At 55.1% G+C, this 673-nt stretch overlaps 1 protein-coding gene across 1 annotated transcript; it reads right to left on the bottom strand.

Moving 5' to 3' along the window:
* Nucleotides 1-29: 29 nt before the first annotated feature.
* SDRG_16887 (hypothetical protein) lies at nucleotides 30-595 on the bottom strand (the record flags this gene model as incomplete). The annotated part of the gene is made up of 2 exons (XM_008623111.1): nucleotides 30-395; nucleotides 458-595. The coding sequence occupies 2 exons, from the start codon at nucleotides 593-595 to the stop codon at nucleotides 30-32; spliced, it is 504 nt and encodes a 167-aa protein (XP_008621333.1).
* Nucleotides 596-673: the final 78 nt, after the last annotated feature.

Below are 673 nucleotides of genomic sequence, written 5' to 3'. Positions count from 1 at the left end.
CTGTGCTGTGATTCGGCGGCTTTCTATTCTCAGCAGTAGGAGTGAAGAGGTCGAAGAAGATGAACGAGCAACTGACGTGTACGGTGGCGGCGACACAACGCGCCCACAAAGCCATAGACGAGCGGAATGAACCCAATACTGACTGAATAGAGCATGGACGGGACAGAGCCTTCAACGACGTACTCTCTTCTCGACGCCGAAAGGGTAAACTCAAAGAGGTAGTGGTACGCGCCAAGAAGAGGTCCGACGTTGCCCATGGCCCACGTTACGGCAGGACCATAGAAAGTCGTCACCACCGCGATAATGGTCGGGTCTACTTCGTAAAACAGGTGCTCCTTGTGATGTCGCTTGAGATAACTCGCGGTCAAGCACACGGTAGCGTAGGCAAACCAGACCTACGCAGAATCAGACGGAAATCAGAAAAATGATATCTGATGTCGCATCCGATGGCACGTACGGTCCGAGAGAGATACATGAACGCGAGGAGCATCACGTCGACATCGGCACTTTGCGACGCGCGGGGTATGACAAGAGAGATAACCTCGGCGCTGAGCCAACAGTCCACGAAGAAGGCCGTGGCGACGCCGGGGTGCATGAGGATGATCGCGGTCGGATCGCCGTAGAGCACTTCATAGCGCCAATGACTCTGAGCGCAGAGATTGGCTCGGTGACC

Source organism: Saprolegnia diclina (assembly GCF_000281045.1).
Source record: "Saprolegnia diclina VS20 unplaced genomic scaffold supercont1.159, whole genome shotgun sequence".
NCBI classification, from domain to species: Eukaryota; Oomycota; class Saprolegniomycetes; order Saprolegniales; family Saprolegniaceae; genus Saprolegnia; species Saprolegnia diclina.
Note: the sequence above shows the minus strand (reverse complement) of the source record. Positions and strands in the feature narration are given on the sequence as shown.